The sequence below is a fragment of the Neoarius graeffei genome, chromosome 11 (assembly GCF_027579695.1).
Source record: "Neoarius graeffei isolate fNeoGra1 chromosome 11, fNeoGra1.pri, whole genome shotgun sequence".
In the NCBI taxonomy this organism is placed as follows: Eukaryota; Metazoa; Chordata; class Actinopteri; order Siluriformes; family Ariidae; genus Neoarius; species Neoarius graeffei.
The window spans coordinates 9,797,519-9,821,079 of NC_083579.1; the positions used below are offsets into that span (position 1 = coordinate 9,797,519).

General features: G+C 43.9%; 1 protein-coding gene across 1 annotated transcript in view; it reads right to left on the reverse strand.

Moving 5' to 3' along the window:
- kif11 (kinesin family member 11) overlaps positions 1-23,561 on the reverse strand; it is a 45,079-nt gene that overhangs the window by 7,233 nt on the left and 14,285 nt on the right. Inside the window, exons 8-20 of the mRNA XM_060933384.1 lie at positions 23,450-23,540; positions 23,086-23,328; positions 13,719-13,814; positions 13,302-13,390; positions 12,945-13,032; positions 7,588-7,776; positions 7,287-7,494; positions 6,866-7,038; positions 6,653-6,778; positions 3,995-4,153; positions 1,620-1,759; positions 1,130-1,409; positions 561-783 (exon numbers count right to left, since the gene is read on the reverse strand). Of these exons, the coding sequence (XP_060789367.1) occupies positions 561-783; positions 1,130-1,409; positions 1,620-1,759; positions 3,995-4,153; positions 6,653-6,778; positions 6,866-7,038; positions 7,287-7,494; positions 7,588-7,776; positions 12,945-13,032; positions 13,302-13,390; positions 13,719-13,814; positions 23,086-23,328; positions 23,450-23,540 (2,105 nt within the window). The remainder of the gene's footprint in view (positions 1-560; positions 784-1,129; positions 1,410-1,619; positions 1,760-3,994; positions 4,154-6,652; positions 6,779-6,865; positions 7,039-7,286; positions 7,495-7,587; positions 7,777-12,944; positions 13,033-13,301; positions 13,391-13,718; positions 13,815-23,085; positions 23,329-23,449; positions 23,541-23,561) is intronic.

The following is a 23,561-nucleotide window of genomic DNA, read 5'->3' on the forward strand; positions in this document are numbered from 1 at the left end:
ACATGCCAATGCGGACACGATTTCCCCTGATGAGTTATGACTTCAGATGCGATGCGTGTGTGGAGTCCGTGTGATATGTGCACAAGATAGGCTTCTCATGTGTTTGGAGATCTGCGCTCCGAGACAAGCGCAAGCACCCCAAGGGAAAAAAAAGGGACCCCCCGAAAATATCGGCATAGTTCGAACACTGAGTGTAGGCACTGGGCGTAAACAACAAATAGTTTACAATGTCTGGGTAGCAAACAGATGGCAGAATTGGTGTCAGGTCCTCCTTATGTTTCCATTCTCCCTTGCCATGAGTCTTATCATATGGGTCAAACCCATCAATCACAGCCAGTTTCTCCACATACCGTGCCCTTTCTGCAGCTGGTAATGTACTCACATAACCAGAATTAATCAGCCATCGTGTCACTTTACTCTCGCTCGTACTTTTGTTTTATATTGAGTGCATGTACTTGGTCTTCCAATATGGCGCCTAACAAAATCTCGCGGCGCGGTGACGTCATGTGAAAGGGGTCTATAAAGCCTGCTCCCTACTAAATTATATCCTGGTGCCTCACCGGTAGGCAGATCCTGCTGGAGCTCGTTACTGAGGAAGTTGTTGACCGTATTAAGTGCCTGTGTGGCGAGACTCGAGAGCTCGTCTCTGTGCTGCTGCAGGAGGACGTGGTCTTCACCTATCTGCACATCCACGCTCTTCAGGAGCCCTTCCATTTCCTGCTGCACTGGAGCGAGGCGAGACTGGCACTCCTCTACTGCGGCCTGACGGCGCTCTTCGACACACTGCATATACACAAACAGCACTACAATATAGCTGCTATTCAATTAACCATTCGTTTCTATCATGTTCAATTAACTGAATTCCAGTTTTGCCTGAAAATTTTTTTTTTTTTTAAATGAATCCTGTTGCTACAAAGTTGTTTAATCAGAAAAATGACAACGCAAGAGAATTATCATCCTTTTTGAACGAAGATGTACAATTGCAGCTTTACAGGTTCCCGATTACACGTTGGATTTTTTAAGTCATTTATTACCGTTTCACTTGTTTATGCAGGGACGCACACCTACATGCGCACCAGTTGTTTAAATTCCAAATCTTGTTGGAATAACTTCGGAGTTGTCGTCTTACCTTCAGAAGCTTGTGCGCTGCAACGCCGTTCTCTTCCGCAAGGCTCCGCTGTTCCTCTGCACGTCTCTCAGTCAGGTCTCTGGTTGCATGACACCACTGGAGGCTTGAGTCGGTCAGTGACTCCAGAGAGCTCTTCAGGAAGCTGCAGTAACCGCCGCCTTCCTCCAACGCTGTATGTCCGTCCTCCGCCACTGCACTCATCTCCTTCATCACGCCGTCTGTGCATGAACTTAGACGAGCGCTGACCGACAAGTTCTCCTGTTCAGCCACGGTGCATTTACTAAGCATGAGAAGAAACTCCTTAAAAATCGCCTTTCACAAAGTTTAAAATGCTAGAAATACATAGCACGAAGTGGTCAATTGAATTTTACTGCACCAGTTAAATTAACTTAAATGCTGGGTTAATGCATTCTAGCCACTTTGCTCTGTGGCACAGGTGATTAACAAGAATAAGGATTTTAGTGACTAAAGCCCAGCACGCCCTCCTCACCTCTGTATTGTGATTTTCAGGGCCTCCGTTGGACCTCCCTGGGCATCTGCTGCCTCCTGAAGGCCCTTAAAGTCAGACTGTGTGTCCAGGGCCAGAAGGTTCATCTGATCCTGGACACACTGAATGAGCTGCGCTACACGCTGCAACACAGAACCCAGCGATCAGTAACAAGGCAATACGTACATTATTTTAACATTGCTATTTTTACACTTTTCTCTTTGTGCAGTTAATGTATAAAAGGTACATTATATTAAAAACCAATAATTTGGATACATAGTTTTTTTTATTAATTATTATTTCTACAAAGATGACTTGTGGAAAACGCTCAAGAATTCCAATGCACCTGTACCGCAGTGCATTTGTGCAAAAGGCAATAAACTATTCACATTCACTGGATATGAGCAGTCGCATGATCCGATTGGCTACTCTACTAGGCTATTAGCTCCTATACCATGAGTATAGAAAATTAAAACAGCAGAGCGTGTTGCTGAACCAACTGAGGACGAAATAAAAACCTGTACTTGAAAACAAAACCCCAAAATTCATCAAGTATTTAAAATAAGTAGAAATTGCTAAAAAGAATAGTTTCTCCCCCCTCCCAATACCTCCTGTTCCACACTCCAGCCCAGTCAGTGATGGTAATACACCTTTAAGATAGTTTACCAACCAGCAGCCCCCCCCAAAAAAAATCCATTTCTCAAAATAGAAGACAATTATCCCACTCAATCTCGTCGTACATGCCTTATAGACCCCTTGCACTGACGTCACCCGAAACCGGAAGTAAACAAACCCTGCGCCATATTGGAAGACCAACAAACTCGTGATTAGGGGGAAATAACGGCAGCGCATGGTATGTGAACCCACGAGGCACTCGATTCATCAAAAACCTACAATGGTAAACTTGTGCTGTGTTAGGGTTCTAACAAAGCTGATGGGAAAGGTGAAAAGAAGTCTTTCAGAATACCAGCTGTGATTGAGGCACAAGGGGAGCAAACCAAGGAGCTTTCTGCCAGGAGACAGAGAGAGTAGCCTATCTAGCTGCTTTATGCTGAGCCGATCTGAATACTTCAAGTCTACAGCAGTACAGAATATGTTCAGACCATTTTGTTACTGGTAAGTCACTAGGCTAGAGTGTTGTAGAACATTTTTTTAAAATGTTTACTGAATAAAAACATCATTAATTTTATCACATTTATGTTATACATTTCATTTCTCATCTCATTATCTGTAGCCGCTTTATCCTTCTACAGGGTCGCAGGCAAGCTGGAGCCTATCCCAGCTGACTACGGGTGAAAGGCGGGGTACACCCTGGACAAGTCGCCAGGTCATCATCACAGGGCTGACACAGACAACCATTCACACTCACATTCACACCTACGCTCAATTTAGAGTCACCAGGCAACCTAACCTGCATGTCTTTGGACTGTAGGGGAAACCGGAGCACCCGGAGGAAACCCACGCGGACACGGGGAGAACATGCAAACTCCACACAGAAAGGCCCTCGCCGGCCACGGGGCTCGAACCCAGGACCTCCTTGCTGTGAGGCGACAGCGCTAACCACTACACCACCGTGCCGCCACATTTCATTTCTTTTGTTTTAATTTTCCTCCCTCCATCCCTCTTTGGATTTTAAATATAGTCCCCCCCATGTCCAAATAATTCAAAAGATCCTTATGTTTCCGTTCTCCCTTCTCATATGGGTCAAACCCATCTATCACAGCCAGTTTCTCCACATACCATGCCCTTTCTGCAGCTGGTAATGTAATCACATAACCAGAATTATCATCCATTGTGTCACTTTACTCATCGTGTCACTTCACAACAGCTGTAATAATCACTTCACTCTCGCTTGTAGTTTGTTTTGTATTGTGAGTATGTACTTGGTCTTCCAATATGGCGCCCTAACAAAATCACGCGGTACGGTGACGTCACGCGGCAGCCCTCTATACCCACTTTGGCAATCAGCTCATGTCAGACTCGATTTCGTGGAATAACAGTCTGACCTCACAGACTTCTATTAACTCTTAAAACTCCAGACTTCTAAACTTTTTTTGTACAAAAAAACAGCCTGGGGCTGTGTTAGAGAAAAATCATTGTTCCCACCTCAAATGCAACTACTTTCCTATAAACGGCACACGCAGTGGTGTTTTATTCCTCTTCCACCATAACAATTTGCCCTTATTTCACTAAAGGACATCATCCTTTTTATCCATTCATCACTACAGTTAAATTTTGTAGAACGTAGGGGTGTTATGGTTACAGCGTGCATGATTAACGAGCCACGGACTGGAAGACCATATTAAAGTTCATTAAGTAAACTTGCACCGATAAGTTTTTTCCTTTATTAAAAAGCTTGATGGGCTGAACAGACGTACTGTTGTGTGTTGGCGGCTGGCCTGGCTGATCTGCTCCTTCAGTTTGCTGTGTTCAGCTTGGAGGAAAGTGAAGCCCTGTACAGATGTCTCCCGCACACTCGCCAGTGCCTCCGCTTGGGCACTGAAAAACGCAGTCATCTCCGCCTTCATCTCCTCCATCTGAGAGGGGGAAAAAAATAAAATCACTACTATGACAAGTTAGTAAACTCGACCCTGGTAAGGTAATAAGCCACATTGGAGCAGCAATTCAAGGCAGCTTGTGACTATAGCAAAAGTTATATCCAGTAATACTTTAAAAGTGCATATCACGGGTAAATTCAGGAGCAAGATCAATGTAATTCTCCCATTTTATATTAAACTTTGGTCAAATATCTAACATTCTGCATTCTCTGCAATTTTTTTTTTTAAAAACCTTGCACAATACCAGAAAAATTCAGTTGAAATCAAGCCTGAGGCGAATTGGTCTGCCTCTGAAAAAACTTGGCATTTGGATTTCCTGGCAAACATTGATTTGTGACGCCTCCCTCTGAATCCCACGTCAGCGCTGGTTTGTTTATGAGAAAACGACCTGGTGGTTTTCTGCAAATTTCTTCGACATTATCACGCAATTATTAAAATGGTTAACAGATGTATCGTAGGAGGGTGTAGCAACACCAATCTTGATGGGATTAGTACTCATCGTTTCCCAAAAGACCGGACAATGAGAGAGAAAAACAGGAGCGCTTGGTCTACACAGGCTGTGCACTGAAACCGTGCAAAGCTCTCGCAGCCTGCTGGCGCTTCCGCAGATAACGTCACGAATCTGGCTCCAGACTCCCTTGGGATTTTTCCAGATGTGTTTTATTTTATTTTTTTCTGCTGTAGGCAGATGGCCTTGTGCAAAATTACCCTTCTGGATGAGTGTGTAAAAGGGACATACTTTCATATTTAAAAAAAAAAAAAAAACCCTGAAATTGGTCCAGAATATGCACTCTAAAGTGACACACTAACAGATCACCACAAACACTCCGAGTCTCATGATAAACAATCCTAAGGGGTGTTCACACAGCAACTGTTACTCCGGTGTAGCACCGGGGCTGCCCCGGTAGAGCGTTCACACGGTACAAAGTTAGACCGGTGTAGCCCCTGAAAGCTGCTTAAACCGGTGCAAATCTAACCCTGCTCGGGAGGTGGTTTAAGAAATTTCCTCCGGAGTAAATGCTAGTTTGCGGGGCAGCACCGATATAAAATGGGACGTCTGAACGCTACAGGGGTAGACTCGCTACGCATGAGGAGAGTTGATTACATATGGGGATTGCATAACTTGCATCCTGGTATTTTGCGCTTCCAAAATGGTGAACAGAACTGCGCGTCTTCCAGTGTTGCCAGATTGGGCGGTTTTAAAGGAACAGTCCACCGCATTTCCATAATGAAATATGCTCTTATCTGAATTGAGACGAGCTGCTCCGTACCTATCCGAGCTTTGCGCGACCTCCCAGTCAGTCAGACGTGCTGTCACTCCTGTTAGCAATGTAGCTAGGCTCAGCATGGCCAACGGTATATTTTGGGGCTGTAGTTAGATGCGACCAAACTCTTCCGCGTTTTTCCTGTTTACATAGGTTTATATGACCAGTGATATGAAACAAAGTTCAGTTACACAAATTGAAACGTAGCGATTTTCTATGCTATGGAAAGTCCGCACTATAATGACAGGCGTACTAACACCTTCTGCGCGCTTCGGCAGCGCATTGATACGGAGCTCAGATATCAAATGCGCTGCCGAAGCGCGCAGAAGGTGTTAGTACGCCTGTCATTATAGTGCGGACTTTGCATAGCATAGAAAATCGCTACGTTTCAATTTGTGTAACTGAACTTGTTTCATGTCACTGGTCATATAAACCTATGTAAACAGGAAAAACGCGGAAGAGTTTGGTCGCATCTAACTACAGCCCCAAAAAAAATACCGTTGGCCATGCTGAGCCTAGCTACATTGCTAACAGGAGTGACAGCGCGTCTGACTGACTGGGAGGTCGCCCAAAGCTCGGAGAGGTACGGAGCAGCTCGTCTCAATTAAGAGAAGAGCACATTTCATTATGGAAATGCGGTGGACTGTTCCTTTAAGTGCATTTTGGCGAATTTGAACATATTTTGGGTTGGAAAACGTCAGCAGTATCTGGCAACACTGGTGTCTTCATCCATGTTATTTTCCCGGCGCTTGGTGATGCCATGACAACCGGGAAAAGTAAGTACATTTTCACGCATGCGCATACTCCATTTCCGCATTATTACTATCGTATAGCACGGTCGCAAAAACTGCCGTGTGAACGCAAGTGGGGCTGCACCGGTGCGAACACGCTTCTCTCTAGTAAGCAGGGTTGTGACGTGTGAACGCTCCACAAAATTTACACCGGTGTAAGATATATCGCAACAAAATACATCGGTGCAGCATCGATGCAAACATGTGCCGTGTGAACACCCCTATAGATGCGACAAGAAAACCTGATTCAGTGGAGTCAATTAGGAGACCACGCCCCAAAACTGACCGATCAAAATCAAGAACTCAGGAGCACTGTTGTATGCGACCTTGTCCAACTGTTGGCACATCAATCATTGAAAGGATTTGTTTCAGTAGTCTCTCTCTCCTATTCAAGTAACGACCCAAGTTTTGAACACACAAACCTGTCCAGCCAACGTATTACATCTCTGCATTGTCCGTTTCAAGCCTTCATTCACGGCCATAACGGAGCTGACAGCAGGCATCACTTTTGCCATTAGAACGTCTTCAAGATGAAGTTTATGCTCATCCTGTGGGGGCAAAGAAAAAGTCCAAATTAGTACAAAAACCCAACCTAAAACCAATATTAAGACACACACACACACGCCCTCTCTCACCAGCATCTCAAGTATGGCGTCTCTGCTCCCTTTTGTGAGCGCTTCCTGCTGCATGAGCTTGACCTTAAAGCCATCCACGCCTTCCTCCACCGCTTCCCGGACAGCGGTACAGGAACGCAGCACGGAGTTCTCGGCCTCCTCGCACACACGACCCGTTCCTCCCAGCAGCGCCGCTAAACCCAGACGAGATCACAGCAGTTCTTAAGCGATTCTTCAAACGATAGCATTTGAACCCTAATCCAACAGGCTTAGGCATGTGCTGCACGAAGCAGTCCTTGAAAATTCACTCCATCATATAGTCAGGAATTAAGCTTTAGACCAAAAATCTACACAAACACCACCTGTGCATTTCATAGATTACAAATAAACTAGAGTAAGACGCATCAGTCTCTATTCAACCCCCGGAGCGTGATCTACTCACTCATGGCATGGTGGTAGTGATCCAACATGGCAGTGTGTTTGAGGCTGTGCTCCTGCAGTGCACTTCGCATGCTGCTGTAGCTCTGCTCCATGCACTGGGCGAAGTTCCCCTGAGCTGCGGTGTTGTGCTGCTCCACGGCCTGCACCCGTTGCAGCTTAGCATGGAGGCCTCCCACGTCTGTCGTGCTCACCTCCGCTGTACTCAGCAGCTACAGAACCGTCATTACAATAAACATCTTTAGTAAACACCCTATAATTTGCTAGGATTGCTATGGTTTGAGGTTCACAGTAGGTGGTCACACCTGCCCTGCAGCATTGTACAGCTGGCTCCCTGTGACCTGCAGCTGAGTGGTTATGAACTCCTCCTGTGTGAGCCTCTGTCTGGTCTCCTTTAGGTCATTGTGAGCCTCCACTAGTTGCTGGCTCTTGTCCTGCAGGTCCCCGCTGCACTGTTCCAGCTTCTCTTGACTGTCCGTGAACAGCTCCATCGCCTAGATGAGAGGTTTAGACACTATAGGCAAGGCAGCTTTATTTGGAGAGCACGTTTCATACACCAAGGCAACTCCAAGTGCTTTACAGAGCAATACAATAAAAGACAAATTGACTTCCAAAGGGATTTTGAATTTAATTAATTAAAAATGGAAAATATGTGCAGACAATAGCTTAAGCGCCTATACCTCATTTTTCTGAAGAAAATGACTATTCAGTTGCTTCAAAACTGATTCCTGATGCTGCTACTGCATTTACTGCAAGTCCCCATGAAATCAATATGCACTAGTGTGCATGCATGCATTATATATTCCTCCTGCTCTCCCCACCCCCAAGTTAGGGGGAAGTTTGTTTATAAAAATTGTACAGCATTGCCAGTATAACCATGAAAATATTTAGATTCATTATGCATGCATTTTGTGAAATGCTCTCTGGAACATACATGCCACATTCCTAATCAAGTCTGAAACTGCACAAACCATTTTCTCCACCAGCAAGAAAGATCAAACAGCCTCAGTAAGTTTTGTTGGAGTTTAAAATGCATTTTGGGTCCGTAAATAGGACACAGGCATGAAAACGGGTCGGGGTGAAAAAGGTGAGAAGGGTGCGCGAGTAGTGACGCGGCCTCTGGTGTGGTTTTATTTTGTTTGGGGAGGGTCCTCTCCCAGAATAAATATTATAGCCTCCTTACTAAGTCTCCTGTATTGACATTTGCACAAGGACACACAGTACAAATACATGTAGTTATAGTGAAATTATGCCTTTGGAAGAAAAAAAAAAAAAAAAATGCGAATACCCGTAAATCCTCTAATATAGGCCGGGGCCTTTATTTCACTCAAGTGCATCTTGGTCCAGGCCATTATTGGAAGGAGGCCAGAATTAGAGGCAGGCCTCTATTTCTATTTGAGCAAAACAGACTACCAGTGGAATGAATAAAAATGAGATTGTGTCTATTTGTCAAGTTGATGCTTGGTTGCCTGGTTACCACCAGACCTACCGGTAATCACAATCAGGGGCGCCTGCAGGGTTGAACTGTAAGGTACGCACTAGCGGTGTAATCCCCCCCCCCAAAAAAAACAAACAAAAAAAACGCTTGCGTGCTGCAGTTTCTATGAAGAGTCGATCTATAGGCTTATACACAAAACGATAGAACTTTAACTTGAAATTGAACAATAGCCTTCCATGAACACAGGCTGATATTTGAACAACATATGTGAACTACACACGACAATAAACTCTTTATAGCCTCGATTAGAATCTAGTGAACTTGCTCAGCACTACCACACGCACGACTCTGACACACTGTAGCGCAACATGGGGTACAGAGACTCGCTGAAAAACTCCTCGGGTATTTTTCTGAGTTTACCGAAAATCAGAGTAGAAGGAGCCACCCACCCTCTGTCTGGTTTGAAGCGGTTCTGTAGGACATTGAGCTTTACAGTGTCCAGTGCACATTTTAAGGCATCTGGTTGAAGTTTACCTATGTCTGATAAATCTGATGTCAGTGATCGCGGGCTGACTCGTGGCTCATTAGTAAAGCTATCTGATGGCTCATTTGTCAGCAAGGTGGAGCAACCATCTACTTCTGATCGTAAGGGACATGGGGAGATGTAGGTGTTCTTATATGAAATTCACTGGATGTATGGCTAGTTTCAAACTCAGAGGTAGATGAAGGCAATTCCCTCAAAGGAACTGAGCTAGCATCCAGCTGCAGCGTACTGCTGCTCGGTTGCGGAGGAGTGGAAGCTGCCGGTGCCGTGTTACTAGCTGATACTGGAGAGGACTGGCAAGCAGATGACACCCCTGGATCACTGCTTTTGGACTTTTTCGTAAGTCTGAAACAAGCTCATTTGTTTCAGGGTTCGTTTACTCATTTTTGACTCGCTTCTCAATAAATTCTCGCACAAGCTCTGACTACTGATGATTGTCTGTCTCCGTTTCTCAAAACTGGAGAGAATCTCAGTGGTGCAAGAAAAGTATATCTGCATTGACCAATGAGCTTTCTTGGTCACGCACACCCCGCCCACTCCTGAAGCACACAAATGCGCCGGCACACACACGTCTCTCTCTCTCTCAAATTATGTTGCATTGCCAAAGCATTCAGGTAACAATTATAATTAAAAAAATCTCTCCTCAAGGTACGCCTAGTGCGTACGGCCATACGCCTGGCGGCGCCACTGATCACAATTGTCTTTCAGATCGGAACGATTGTGTAAGGCCACTATGATCTCAGAAACATCGTTGGTTATAGCCCCGGCCTGTATTAGAGTCCGGCCATTATTTACCTCCTCCGACAGCGAGACCGGCCAATATTAGAGTCCCGGCCAGTAATGGAATACAGGCCAGTATTAGAGGATTTACTGTAATAGAACCAAGAAAGTGGAGCACACAAGGAATACTAGTGCATCTCAAAAAAGTAGAATATTGTGAAAAAGTTCAATATTTTCCATCAGTCATTTAAGTGAAATTATATATTATAGACTCATTACACAAACTAAAGTGTTTCAAGCATTTTTCTATTTTAATCAGTATGGCATACAGTACAAAAACAAACAAAAAACCTCAATATTGGAATATTTCATTTCGAGTTTGAGCAAAACCGTATGGACACAGTGTATCTCTCGGTCTAGTTCAGTACACACAACCACAATCATGGGGAAGACTGCTGACTTGACTGTTGTCCAGAAGATGATCACTGATGCCCTCCACAAGGAGGGTAAGCCACAAAAGGTCATTGCTGAAAAGGCTGGCTGGAAAAGGTGCACAAGCAACAGGGATGGCCGCAGTCTTGAGAGGATGGTCAAGAAAAGTTGATTCAAGAACTTGGGAGAGCTTCACAAGGAGTGGACTGAGGCTGGTGTCAGTGTATCAAGACCCATCACGAACAGACATCTTCAAGAAAGGGGATACCGTACAACCTTTGCATTCCTAATATCAAGCTACTCCTGAGCCAGAGACAATGTCAGAAGTGTCTTATCTGGGCTAAGGAGAGAAAGAAATGGACTGTTGCTCAGTGGTCCAAAGTCCTCTTTTCAGATGAAAGTACATTTTGCATTTAATTTGGAAATCACGGTTCTAGAGTCTGGAGGAAGAGTGGAGAGGCACAGAATCCAAGGTGTTTGAAGCCCAGTGTGAAGTTTCCACAGTCTGTGATGATTTGGGGTGCCATGTCATCTGCTGGTGTTGGTCCACTGTATTTTATCAAGTCCAAAGTCAACACAGCCATCTACCAGGAGATTTTAAAAGCACTTCATGCTTCCGACGAGCTTTTTGGAGATGCTGATTTCCTTTTCCAGCAGGACTTAGCACCTACCCCCAGTGCCAAAACTACTACCAAATGGTTTGCTGACCATGATATTACCGTGTTTGATTGGCCAGCCAACTTGCCTGACCTGAACCCCATAGAGAATCGATGGGGTATTGTCAAGAGGAAGATGAGAAACACCCGAACCAAAAATACAGATACGCTGAAGGCCACCATCAAAGCAACCTGGGCTTCAATAACACCTCAGCAGTGCCACAGACTGATCACCTCCATGCCACACCGCATTGATACAGTAATTCATGGTAAAGCAGCCCCAACCAAGTATTGAGTGTATAAATGAATATACTTTTCAGAAGTTGGACATTTCTGTATTGTAAATCCTTTTTTTGATTGATCTTAGGAAAATAGTCTAATAATTAGATACTGGATTTCTGATTTTCATGAGCTATAAGCCAATCATCAAAATTAAAACAAAAAAGGCTTTAAATATTTCACTTTACATGTAATGAATATAGAATATATGAAAGTTTACCTTTTTGAATCAAGTTATGAAAAAAAAAAGAACTTTTTCCATGGTATTCTAATTTGAGATGCACTAGTAGATCATTTTTTCCTTTTATTTGCCTGGACCACCAGTGTCTCCATGGCCCGCTTTCGCCGAGTTGCCACACGTTTCAGCCTTGCCCGCTTCTCTCCTTCAGCAGTCTGTTTCTTGGCCTGCTGAGCACTGCAAGTTGCCCGAGAGCCATACTTGCTCTGCTGCTTTTCCTCCTTGTTCGCCCTCTGCTGGTGTTTGTATGTGGCTGCTGCAGAGTTAATGTTCTGTCTACTTCCCCAAACTTCACGTCCTGCCTTCTAAAGAGCTGCATAGCTGTCTTCCCCCTGGACATCAGCGTGTACTTGACCGTCTGTATTGCATTAAATGTTTCCACGTTCATGTTGCCACTCCTTTGATCAATTACATCATTCATCAGACTAAATGAGGACTCGACTCTAGGTCCATGAAAGATGGCGAGGCAACACTTAACCAGTGCACCCAGGGAGGGGTACTTGTCTGGTTTGTCGAAGACATGACCCCACCACTCCACGATGCTCTCTCCCTCCTTGAAGCTGGGGATGGTCAGGTCAACACTGAACCGCACAAGTTCCCTCTGGATATCCTGGTCTGCTGGCAAGAGGTGCCCCAGCATACCACTCAGCCTGCCAAGATATGGAAGTACCTGTAGCTTTCAGTTCTTTTTAAATCAAGGCTGAATACTTTTTGCTGCTGTCTTTTATTAAATCAAATTTGAGACTTTTAATTTGATTTCTTTCAGCACAGACAGCACTACAAAATGGCGTCTCCACTATACACTGCCCTATATAGTGAGTAGCGAGCAATTTCGGACACAGGGATTGTCAAAAGACATGCGCGCCCTCTTTCGAATGCTGACGTAATCAAGCCGGAAGTTTTGTTTGTTTTGATAGCAATCAGGAAAGTTTGAAAAAAGTAGGAAATTCAGTCCGATGACTCAATCCAGCTTCCGGTGGTCTGGTCTGCACTCTGACTGATGTGTGCACGCTCTGGCCAGCAGGAGAAGAGGCGCGAAATGATGCTGCTTGCCCTTTGCAGTGAGATGTACTCGTTGCTATGGCGTCAGTCAATATCAAAGCAGAAGGAGGTGCAAACCGGCACGAACTGTATATGGGTGCGAAGCGACCTCCTTGCCCTTTGGGTCAATATCAAAGGCCCCCCCCCAATTCACGTAGGTCACCCATTTTGGTTTCAAAACAGCGAATTTCGCCGAAAGGTGAGGGATTTTCATGCATGAGGACAGCAGGGAACTTGCTGGAAGCGCTGCCTGCCAAAAGAGAGATATAGTCATGCATGCATGAGCAAAAGGCAGAAGTTTGAAAGAGACTCACCCTCTTGAGTTCCTCCTCCATCACTGCAATCTTCTCCATGTACTCCGTGATCTGTTCTTCCTGACTCAACAGTTTACTGTTCATATTCCTACAACACAAAAACACACCCCACCCACATTCAGCTGATAAATCAGTGCCAGTTTTAGCAGCAGGGAAGGTTTGGATTGCGTTACATTTTACAAGAAATTACAAAACCAAAAAACGCAGGAGTAAATTAACTAGCATTCAGACTTAAATACATAAATCCACCACACACTTGAAGCCTGCTAGAGGTTCATGTACAAGACAGCACTCTAAATAAGTAGACACCGAATTAAATAAATCTTCCTGAGCCAGTATTCAGAAAGTTTAACTCACTCGTAGTTCTCAGCCGAGATATATACACCATGCTTCTCACGAGTGGCAGCCAAATCCCGCTTCAGACGCTCAATCTCCTCAGTGTATTCCTGGATTTAAAAAAAAAAAAAGATATTCAGTGGCTTTTTTTTTTTAATCCCCCACGAAAGTTTTTTTTTTTTTTAAATGCTTGTGTACTTAAAAGAGCCACTGAATATCTTAAGTACACAAGCATTAAAAAAAAAAAAAACCTTTCGTGGGGGATTAAAAAAAAAAAAAGCCACTGAATATCTTTTTTTTTTTAATCCCCCACGAAAGGTTTTTTTTTTTAAATGCTTGTGTACTTAAGATATTCAGTGGCTCTTTTTTTAAGTACACAAGCATTTAAAAAAAAAAAAATTTAAATAAAGTCCCAGCACACATTTATGATGGACTTGCCTTGATTAGGGTTCTCTTGGTGAGTTTCTGGTTCACTTCAGGCTTGTTCATGATGTTCTTTGCTCTGTTGGCATAATCCAACGTACTGAGAGTCTCCTGTATACAGTGACCAAGAAAACATTTGGGCAGCATTAGCTACAAGCAGGTGCTCTGGCATTCAGGTTTACGGAACTGTTTAGAACACCTTTGACTTAAACATGGCAGGTTAGGAACCCCCCCCAAATAAACAAACCCCATCTTCCCCAAACATTTTTGCTCATTTATTTAAATCAGTATTACTAGCCTTAAAAAGTTACATCACATAGGATATAGCGGCATCTACGCTACGTTCACACTGCAAGGCTTAATGCTCAAATCCGATTTTTTTGTGAAATCCGATTTTGTGAGGTCGTTCACATTAACAAATACATGCAACTTGTACGTGATCCTCAGTATGAACGAAAAGCGACCTAAAAGTGTTCCGCATGCGCATTGCAGGATACGACGACGTCACACGCAGTGAGCATGGCCAGTGTTTACGGAAGTAAAACCGCCCGGTTGCAGTATGACCCATCCAATCTAGCTTGAACAGCTGTATCCCCCCAAATGGAAATCAGCTCCCTAACCTCTGCGTCCTTCCATTGAGAAAATTCAGAACCTTCACAGCCCGAAGCGTCCCTCGCATTGATGTCATGAGCAGGGCGCAGATACGTTTTTTTGAACTGGGGGGGGGACAAAGCTGCCAGCAAACCAACCCCAACATGCCTGTCAAACTTGTTGCGAGTTACCATAGCAACCAAGCTCGAGCTCGCAACCTGTGCAGTCTGCGCAGCTCAACCAACCGAATATCAGTCTTTGTTTTATGTGAGTTGTTGCAACTATGTATACACTGCTGTGCACCTCAATAAACCGAATGGTAATTAGTCTTTTGATTTTTCCGTGAGGTTTGCCTTATGCAAAGAAAGACAGCATAGACGTTTTTTCCTCCCTATAAGTGGGGGGGACCGAACGAGGTGAATTTAAATCTGGGTGGGACGAGTCCCACCCTCTATCTGCGCCCGTGATTATGCGCCATGTTGTTGTAACTTTTTTTGAGAGACCCGCCGCCTACTTCAGCGCAGAATAGTGACGTTTGTGGCTTGTTGATGACGTGCAAGTCGGATGAATGCGACCTGGCGGTTCAGACTGAAGTCGCATATGAAAAGAGCGGATAGGAATCGGAATTAGGACCACGTATCCAAACGGCCTGGGTCGGATTTGAAAAAAAAAAAAAAATCGGATCCGTGTCGTTCATATTGTCAATAAAAGATCAGATACAGGTCACATATGGGCGAAAAGATCGGATTTGAGTCACTTCAGCCTGCAGTGTGAACGTAGCCCTAGTGGCATGATTGCCAATTGCAACCAACATACAGGGGCCTGTAACGTACTTCCAAAATTATATTTATGGCTGCATCCAGTAGCCCATCAACTGACGTTACTTTCAATAGATATTTAGGCTCTAAAACTAAGCCATATATAGGATATTCCCTTCCTCTCCAGTTTGAAGAGAAGACCGGGAAACATTACTGAAGATCGAGGATGAGGCGCAACCAACTACAAAAACATTCAGATTACTGGGCTAAATAAGCGAAGCGCGCAACGCTTGTACGCATGCGCGGCTTTTCTAGGTCAACTATTTCGGCTACCAAACGAACTACCGAGGCGCTGAAGTTACTACAGGAAGACAGGTAGCAGACTGTGAACTTTAAAGCGATTGGCTTAAAGACCTTAAGCGAATTGTAAAACTGACAGGTGCACACTGCTTTTTACCAATGTACTAACGGAAGTTATAAACTTAAGCAGTGAAAGAAAACACACAATTGTACTGGGCCTACATCTGAAGATGGGTCATGTAAATGTGAACCTCCGTTTGTTTTGATTACATTTCCAACCGAAAAAAAGACCTAGAAGGACGTAAAAGATGGCAAAAAGTTGTAGGTTTGTTCAGATATTTCGTTTGTCATTTATTTTTGGCAACTCTAACAAAATATTACGTAGTTATGCAGAAAAGGCCTACAAGTTTACTCCATCTTACTGTAATATCGCCCACCTTTATGGCCCTTATTATGGGACATAGGGTATTAGGCAGAAAAAGAAAATTACCAGTCAAAAATAATATTTTATATAATCCTGATGAGCGCCGCAGGCGCGAAGTCCCTCTAGGGGGGTCTGGGGGCATGCCCCCCCAGAAAATTTTTGAAATTTAGACTTCATTTCCTGCATTCTAGGACATTTTCAGGGTGAAATGGCGTGTAATTTTTGATCAGAAATATTGCATATTTTTACTTTGTATTTTTTTCAGTCTCACTCCTGAATGTATCAGATGTATGTATGGTGTTTGATTTGGTAACAAAAGTGAAAAGAAAATAAACAACAATGAATTGTATATAATCTTTTGATCTAGTTACAGTATTGAATAAAAAAAAACCAACAGTATTCTATTTTACGTGGCACAAATTAAATCGCAGAATGTCACTGACTGTCATCCATAATATTTTGACCAAACTACTCAAATTAAAATTAACTTTGAAAGAACGGGAACTGAGTTTCTTTGGTTTACACAAAGATTACAGATGTCTAGGGGCCTGCAAGAATCGGTCTGCTGCTGCATCAAAGTCAAATTCCTGACGATCTAACTTTTCGTAGCTTTGTCTGATAAGCTGCTCCAGCCTAACTATACTTAATTTTGTTCTCAACTTGCTTTTGATCCTGTTCTGAACAGAAAAGACTCGCTCAGCCTCTGCATTGCCAGCAAGCACACATATTGCCATTGACATGAGGTGAAACATGCTTGGATAGAGCCGCTGATTTGGCATGTTTGGACCTCCAAATATCTTCATCATGAGCTGAGTTGGTCTTGCAAAATGACCCTCTTCCTGCCATTCATCATCACCATCTGTTGAGAACCTGTTCTGGTATACTAGTCGCTTGAAGACAAGAAATTCTCCTCTTGCCTGTCTGAGGGTCGCTATCCCAATCGATCGGACGGCGACCCCCCCCCCCCCCGCGGCTGGAGGCTCGCAGGCGCCCGCTAGGCGCCTCCGTCCTCCTAAACCCAGATGCGCCTCGCAAGGCTCTCTCCCCCGACCTCCCGACACAAGCCTCCCGCGTCACGCCGTGCGAACGCCTCGGCCCACCCCCCGCGGACGCGCGCGGCTGCCGGTGGATCCTTCCACTCTGGCTGCCCGCGCGCGCCCCGGACCGGGACGAGACGGGGTCGCGGCCACGGGCGCGAGAGGCTCAGGCTGAGGCCGGAACGACGAGAGGCGAGGGGCCGCCTGAAGGGGAGAGGGCCCCCTCTCCCTTTTTCGAAAACCCCATCCGAACGCGACCTCAGATCAGACGAGACGACCCGCTGAATTTAAGCATATTACTAAGCGGAGGAAAAGAAACTAACCAGGATTCCCTCAGTAGCAGCGAGCGAAGAGGGAAGCGATGAAATATTCTGATTTTTCATTTCAAGTTTTCAGTATTTTTCGTCTTAAACTGTGTTTCTTACGATTTGTAAATGATGGCGGAACATAACTGGATTTATCGGATGACATGTGGGAGTATTCATGTGCGAAAATTTTCGGCATTATCGTCCGTTTCAGTATCCGTCTGTGTGTATACTTGCCCGTTGAAATCGGCAATCGCCCGTCAAATTTACGGGTGGACGGGTCTCTGCCTAATACCTTAATGGGACACGTAGATTATAGTCAAGAGGCCTACAGATTAAAGCAGGCTTAGATTACTTTATATAAATTAACTCATGAGTGATTCCACACTTATGGGTACTGAAATGGGGACATGAACTTATTTTTAAAAATTCACCTAAAACCATTTCTTTTTTTAACCATCAGGTCACAAAACATGTAATCTTTAATGAATGATATGTTAAAAGATAACTAATTTTCTGAGATGTAATAAAAACATTTATATGCCAAAGTCAAGCCTATGAGTTCCAAAATGATGTCCGTTACATTACTTCTGTTATGATTGTCCATCTCGCGTCTGTTACAAATTACAATCTAGCTATATACCATGTTAATCTTATTGAAAGAATGTGTATGTTTATTCTACTACACATGTTTATTAATTATATTTGCTAAAACGTCACCTTCCTATGTTTCAAAAAGTAATTCTACATTGTTAAAATTGAGAATATATATGTCCACAACACTTCTGTTACGTTCTGACTTTGGCATATAAATGTTATTACATCTCAGAAAATTAAAGTTATATCTTTTAACATATCATTCATTAAAGATTACATGTTTTGTGACCTGATGGTTAAAAAAAAAAAGTTTTAGGTCAATTTTAAAAAATAAAGTTCATGTCCCCATTTCAGTACCCATAAGCGTGGAATCACATACACACGCTTTTTATATATATATATATATATATATATATATATATATATATATATATATATATATATATATATATATATATTAAATATATATTAAATATATATATATATAAATAATATTTTTTATATATATATATATAAAAAATATTATTTATATATATATATATAATTATTATATATATTTAATTATATATAATATATTAATAATATATATATATATATATATTATTTAATTATTATATTATATATAATAATTAAATATAAATATATATATAAATATATATATATATATATATATATATATATATATATATATATATATATATATATATATTAAAAGGCAGCAAGGAGAGAAGTTAGCCAGCTAGCTGAACTACAGAAAGGGAACATGGTGAATAAAGGGGCGCCCAGGAAGTACAACTCACTCTCCATACCAGAGGCACTCGAAACTGCCAAACAGCGACTAACAGCTCTGGCCACCCGGTTGAGAAGATACACCAAGGAAGGAGAGGCCAGGAGAATAACCAAGCTGTTCTCCACTGAACCAGCCAAGGTGTACTCTCAATGGCAGGGGAACAACAACCGGTCAGACCCACCAAGAGTTGAGGTGGAAAAATACTGGAAAGACATATGGGAAAGAAAGGCATCACAACACCGATGCCCAATGGTTAGTGGACCTAAGAGCTGACCACAGCAACCTCCCAGAACAAGAACCAGTAACCATCTCAATGGCAGACGTCCAAGAAAGAGTGTCAAAGATGAAGAGCTGGACAGCACCAGGCCCCGATATGATCCATACGTACTGGCTGAAGAAGCTAACTGCACTCCATGAACGCCTAGCAGCACAGATGAACCAGCTGCTGAGGGATGGAACCCACCCAGAATGGCTAACCCAAGGCAGGACAGTCCTAATCATGAAGGACCCCCAGGAGGGACCCATCCCATCCAACTACCGGCCAATTACCTGTCTCTGCACAACATGGAAGGCCCCGTCAGGCATCATTGCGGCAAAAATGAGTAAGCATGTGGCTCAATACATGAGCGAGGCACAGAAAGGAATTGGCAGTAACACCAGAGGAGCCAAGCACCAGCTACTGGCCGATAGAACAGTCGCCCGAGACTGTAAGAAGAGACAGACCAACCTGTGCACTGCCTGGATTGACTACAAGAAAGCCTACGACTCAATGCCACACACATGGATACTGGAATGTCTGGAACTGTATAAGATCAACAGGAACCTAAGGACCTTCATACAGAACTCAATGGAAATGTGGAAGACAACCCTAGAGGCCAACTCAAAACCCATTGCCCAAGTCAACATCAAGTGCGGCATATACCAAGGAGATGCGCTATCACCACTGCTGTTCTGCATAGGCCTGAACCCCCTCAGTCAGATCATCACGAAGAGCGGCTACGGGTACCGATTCCGTAGTGGGGCAACAATCAGCCACCTGCTCTACATGGATGACATCAAGCTGTATGCCAGGAACGAGCGAGAAATAGACTCGCTGATCCACACCACCTGGATCTACAGCGATGACATAGGGATGTCATTCGGATTGGACAAGTGTGGCCGGATGGTCTCAAAGAGAGGCAAGATGATCCGGACTGAGGGGATTGACCTACCAGAGGGCAACATAGGTGATATCCAAGACAGCTACAAGTACCTTGGCATCCCACAGGCTAATGGAAACCATGAAGAGGCCACAAGGAAGTCAACCACAGCCAAATACCTCCAGAGAGTAAGGCAGGTCCTGAAAAGTCAGCTGAATGGTAAAAACAAGGTCCGAGCCATCAACATGTACGCACTACCAGTCATCAGATACCCCGCTGGCATCATAAACTGGCCAAAGGAGGAGATAGAAGCCACAGATATCAAGACTAGAAAGCTCCTCACCATGCATGGAGGGTTCCACCCCAAGTCCAGCACCCTGAGACTATACACTAAGCGGAAAGAGGGAGGCCGAGGGCTAGTGAGCATCAAGACCACGGTCCAGGATGAAACATCGAAAATCCGAGAATACATCAGAAAGATGGCCCCAAAGGATGAACTGCTAAGTGAATGTCTCAGGCAGCAGAACCCTGATGAGAGTGCAGAGGAGGAGGAGGAACAGACAACCTGGAGAGACAAACCCCTACATGGCATGTACCACCGTCAGATAGAGGAAGTGGCTGATAAAGAAATCCTACCAGTGGCTGGATAATGCAGGACTGACAGACAGCACAGAGGCACTAATCATGGCAGCACAAGAACAGGCCATAAGCACAAGAGCCATAGAGGCCAGGATCTACCAGAGTAGATCAGACCCAAGATGCAGACTGTGCAAAGAAGCCCCTGAAACAGTCCAGCACATAGTAGCAGGGTGTAAGATGCTAGCTGGATCAGCGTACATGGAGAGGCACAACCAAGTGGCTGGGATAGTATACAGGAACATCTGCAACCAGTATGGAATAGAAATACCCAAGTCCCAATGGGCCATACCACAGAAGGTGGCTGAGAACAACAGGGCCAAGATTCTGTGGGACTTCAGCTTCCAGACTGACAAACAGATCCTGGCTAACCAACCGGACATAGTGGTGGTGGACAAAGAGCAGAAGAGGGTGGGTGATGATAGATGTGGCGATCCCAGCTGATGCCAACATCAGGAAAAAGGAACATGAGAAACTTGAGAAGTATCAAGGGTTGAAAGAGCAGCTGGAACGGATGTGGAAGGTCAAGGGTTGCGTGGTCCCCGTGGTAGTGGGGGCACTTGGGGCAGTAACCCCCAAACTGGGAGAGTGGCTCCAGCAAATCCCAGGAACAACATCTGAAGCCTCAGTCCAGAAGAGCGCAGTCCTAGGAACATCGAAGATACTGCGCAGAACCCTCAAACTCCCAGGCCTCTGGTAGAGGACCCGAGCTTGAGGATGACATGGATACCACCCCCCCGCCAGGGGTGAGAAGGAGATTTTTTTACATACATACACACACACACACCCTGGGTGCCCACTATGTCGATCGCAATCGACCAGTCGATCTCGAAGGCAGGGATGGTAGATCTCATGATTGATATGTAAATATTAATATATTTATGAAATTTAAAAAAAAAAAAAAAAAAGTGCCACACAACATCGTGGTCATTTTTACATGTAGACAAATTTGCTTTTTCCCTGAAGCGAAATGTCAGCCAAGCGCTGCGTCAAAAAAGTTACATTAGGTTACCATGACAACCAGCAAAATGAAACTGCTGGTTTCAAAGATGCAGCACCGTGATTTAGGAAGCTTCCGAAACCTCGCCTCGGAGCTGGAGATGCAAGGGAGGGCGTTTGCGCAACTCAACAGTGCACGCTACACTGAGCAGATTGAAATTCTCCAGTCAGAGTTTGAGAAGCGATTTCAAGACTTTGCTTGAGCCACCAGCTACATTCATGTGCCACCCATTCGGGGAAGATACTGAGGTGGATTCCCTCACCTCAAAAGTTGTGGCACTGTTTCAGCTGAACACGTCTGCCGTGGAAGATGAGATGCTGATGCTGCAGTCTGACATCGAGTTGAAGTCCAGGGCGCATGGGCCGTTTTGGAATTTACTCACGGAGGCGAAGTACCCGAACATGCGGCAATGTGCCACCTCCTTAACCGCATTGTTCGGCTCCACTTATTTGTGCGAGTCGGCCTTTTCGCATATGAAGATCATTAAGTCCAAATACCGCTCCAGTATGCCCGACGATCATCTCGAGGCCTGCTTGAGGCTCACTACCAGCAGCTACTGTCCGGACTATGCAGCCCTCTCTGACTCCCTCCAGTGCCGATCATCGGATTAAGATCTGATTTAGGGCCTACATCAGTATCTATGCTATGTATTAAAGTTGTGCTGTTGCCAAGTTCCACGGTAAAAAAAAAAAAATTATATATATTTATATATATATATATATATATATATATATATATATATATATGAAAAATTTTTATATAAAATTGTTGTAAATGTCAAATCTCTGTCTAGCAGGCTATACAAAAAAAGTCAATTGATGTGAACAAAAATGTTTTGGGGTTTACAATGCCTGTCTGGATGCATTTAACTTTTTTTTCTAAACATAGCCCATTTTTTTTTTTTTTTTTTTTACAGTGGGCTTGTTTCATGTTTACATATTAGTAGTTTGCGGTTTATAAAAGTTAACAGTGATTTGAACAAAAATACGTTTAGGAGTACAAAGCTTATGCATTTAACATAATTTGAATGTAAATTTCAGTCACCTTTTTGTATGCATGTTTGCATATTATTAAACAAATTGCATATGAATGTTTATAAATCAAAACAAGTGTCATTATTATTATTATTATTATTAGTAGTAGTAGTAGTAGTCATAGTAGGCCTAGTAGTGGTAACAATCTAGTCCGAGTAGATCATATTAACATGGTCATTTTAAAAGTAGCTTGCGAATCAAAATATTGTGGGCACCCCTGGTCTAGACAATGAAGGCCCAAGATAAAATTTTATATAAAGGATAGGCTACAAATGAATTTTCAGTGTTTGCTGCATAGGCAAGGGCAACCAGTTCTTCTTTACGTTTTGCCCTAGTGCCAGTCGTGGTCTTGGTTGTCACAGGCAGTCCATGACAACTGCAAAACTGTTTCAAATCATCAACTTTCCAAAGTTTAAACTGATCTAAATTGGAGTTGTCAATACTGCTTTCTGCCATTTTGAAGTGCTGTTTGGTAGCCCAAAAAAAAAAAAAAAAAAAGCGATCCCATAATGCACTGCGCAGGCCAAGATTCGCAATTCACTTATTAACCGCCCATCAGAAAAATCAGGCAACTTCAGCATCACTTTTTAAAGATCTGTCCCTCCATCGGTCTCCATCTGGGAAAAGCCGCACCAATACGCATCCTTGTTTTGCTTCTTTAACGAGGAGTCACACTCCATTGCTTTCTCAAAGTAATAAGCATGAGCTGATGTCTCAAAACACATCAGTGAGGTTTTAAGCAGAATGTGAGCACCAGGAAGTAGAACTTACCTCTAGGTTGATGGAAGCTGGAGAGACCGTAGCGATGATGGAGGTCTTGGTGCGTCCACCCAGCGAGTCCTGGAGGATACGAGTGAGTTTGGACTCGCGGTAGGGCACATGAGGACCACGTTCTACCAGAGCTGTGATCACACGGCCCAGCGTCAGCAGTGACTGGTTAATGTTTCCTGCCTCACGGGCGCGTTTGTCTACTGCTCCAGAGCGGCCGATGTTCTCGCTGCCCGCGAGGTCCACCTAGACAGAAACATGCCTCCTTAGTGATAGTTTGCTTCAATGGAGATACAAATATACCAAACAAACCACAAGATACATGCTCTCTGGGCATTATTTATTGATAAAGCCGAGCAAGCCTTACCAGGTTGAGTTTACCGATCTTCACCAGCTCTTCTCCATCCAGAGTGATCTCCTTCATATGAATGGTGATTGAGAACACGGAGTGGGAACGGCTGGAGGGAAAAGGGTGCAAG